General features: G+C 41.0%; 1 protein-coding gene across 2 annotated transcripts in view; it reads right to left on the bottom strand.

Moving 5' to 3' along the window:
• Positions 1-253: 253 nt before the first annotated feature.
• The window catches only part of ergic3 (ERGIC and golgi 3), a 17,785-nt gene continuing 16,224 nt past the window's right edge, over positions 254-1,814 (bottom strand). For both annotated transcript variants that reach the window (XM_054616771.1, XM_054616772.1), the window contains 4 exons: positions 1,725-1,789; positions 1,244-1,380; positions 640-695; positions 254-516 (listed from right to left, as the gene is read on the bottom strand). In XM_054616771.1, the coding sequence (XP_054472746.1) occupies positions 437-516; positions 640-695; positions 1,244-1,380; positions 1,725-1,789 (338 nt within the window). In that variant the 3' untranslated portion in view covers positions 254-436. The remainder of the gene's footprint in view (positions 517-639; positions 696-1,243; positions 1,381-1,724; positions 1,790-1,814) is intronic.

Genomic DNA, 1,814 nt, shown 5'->3' with positions numbered 1-1,814 from the left:
TCTGAGCGGTAAGCGGCGCTGAAGCAGGACGTGAGCATGAATTGAGGGAAAGAGGTTCCTGAAGCTTCTGCGACCAGATGAGGCGTCGTCCTCTCTGCCCGAGTTCCAAAAAAAAGTCTCCGGTTGATTCTGAACCCCGTTGGCATCGAATTAAAACATCAGAGAGCAAAAACTCAAAAAAGGCCCACAAGTTCCTCTCCAGTGCTTTTTTTCTCCAGAACAAAAAAAGAGAGGAATTAAAAAAAAAAAAAAAAAAAAAAAAAAAAACATGGCTGATTTAAAAACCTCTCTCTGTGTATTTTCTCTCACTCAACGTCTGTCGTTGTCGTCGTCCTCCGTCTGTCTGTCTGTCTGTCTGTCTGTCTTCTTTCCGTCTCTTGTGTCCGTGTCTCGGTCTGTTTTGCACCGTGGAGGCCGGCGGGGGTTGGCGGCGCCGTTAGGACGCCTTCCCCAACTCTATCTTCTTCTGGATGACCCGAGCCGAGTGGTAGATGAGCGAGTCGATCAGACCGGCCACTGCAGGAGGCGAGCAGAAGAAGAAGAAGAAGAAGAAGAAGAAGAAGGGTCAGATTTCAACCACTTCATTTCTATTCACGTTTTAGTCTGCGGTACGTTATCATGTCACATAGAGGGACCTACCTGTAAATACACCTCCAATAATGGCACAAACTCCTGTTAAAAAGTGTGTGAATGATCTGAACAGAAAGAGAGAGAGAGAGAAGGTGACATTAAGTAAAAACATGACTTTGCATCCTCCTGAAAGATTCAACAGATTCAAATTTACTTCTTGACCTTTGATATAAATGTCACTTAAAACTATTTCCCCTTTGAAAAGGCATATTGGACCCATAGACTGTTCAGAAGGAGTGGACGTATACATAATGACGTCACCCATTGGTTTTTGGACTGCAGTTTTAATCGTGGATTACGGCCGTCGCCATGTTGGTTTCTTTGCCACCAAAAAAGATTCCATATTTGGATTGTGGAGGAGTGACGTAGAGCCGCCGTGTAACACGCATTTGAAGCTGAAGCTGCGTTATGAATCCACTTTGTGCTTTCACTTTCTGTGGCTTCACATCAAGATGTTACGATCGTCGTTGTTTTACAAAAATATGCTGTTGGCTTAGAGCTAAGAGTCATTTGTGCTACACTTGAAAAAGATGAAGACTCATGAGACTGAAATGAGAGTCTGTTGAAAGTTTCAACAGGTCTGTAACCGACCTGTGTTTCTTTCGTCTCCTACCTGTGCTTCTCTGTGAATTTAACCATCATGGGTGACAGCTCGTATAAAACAAAAACGCCCGGCAGGCCCTGGTCTCCTATTAGCCCGTTGGCCACTTTCTCATGTCTGGTGACGGAGAACTGGTTTGTTTTTACCACCTGCAGAAAACAAAAAACAACAAAACGCTGTTTTAGGATGAAGAGAAAGTCTGCAGGTTAAAATCAGCCTGGTTGTAACTTTCAATTAAACATTAGATTAGATGGGTTAAGACAGCAAAACATGTAAAGTCTCATCTCTATACTTTACAACCAACTAAAGATTATGTTATGAAAAGAAAAGGATAAAAAAAAGTGAATGTTTTTGTTAACAGCAACAAGCTTTCATTAAACAATTAAATGAATCACTTCTTTCTTAATGTGTCACTTTAACAAGTTTCTTCTTGGTTTCATAAGGGTTTAAATGAAATATATAAATTATATATGAATTATTTAAATAAACTCACCTCTCCATCAGTTTTCACGTAGATGGTAGGAACAATTTTCACAAAATACTGGTACATCATTGATGCTGTGGGGAGAGAAAGAAAGTATTT

This window comes from Anoplopoma fimbria, chromosome 17, assembly GCF_027596085.1.
Source record: "Anoplopoma fimbria isolate UVic2021 breed Golden Eagle Sablefish chromosome 17, Afim_UVic_2022, whole genome shotgun sequence".
Classification (NCBI taxonomy): domain Eukaryota; kingdom Metazoa; phylum Chordata; class Actinopteri; order Perciformes; family Anoplopomatidae; genus Anoplopoma; species Anoplopoma fimbria.
This window is presented reverse-complemented; position numbering and strand designations above follow the sequence as displayed.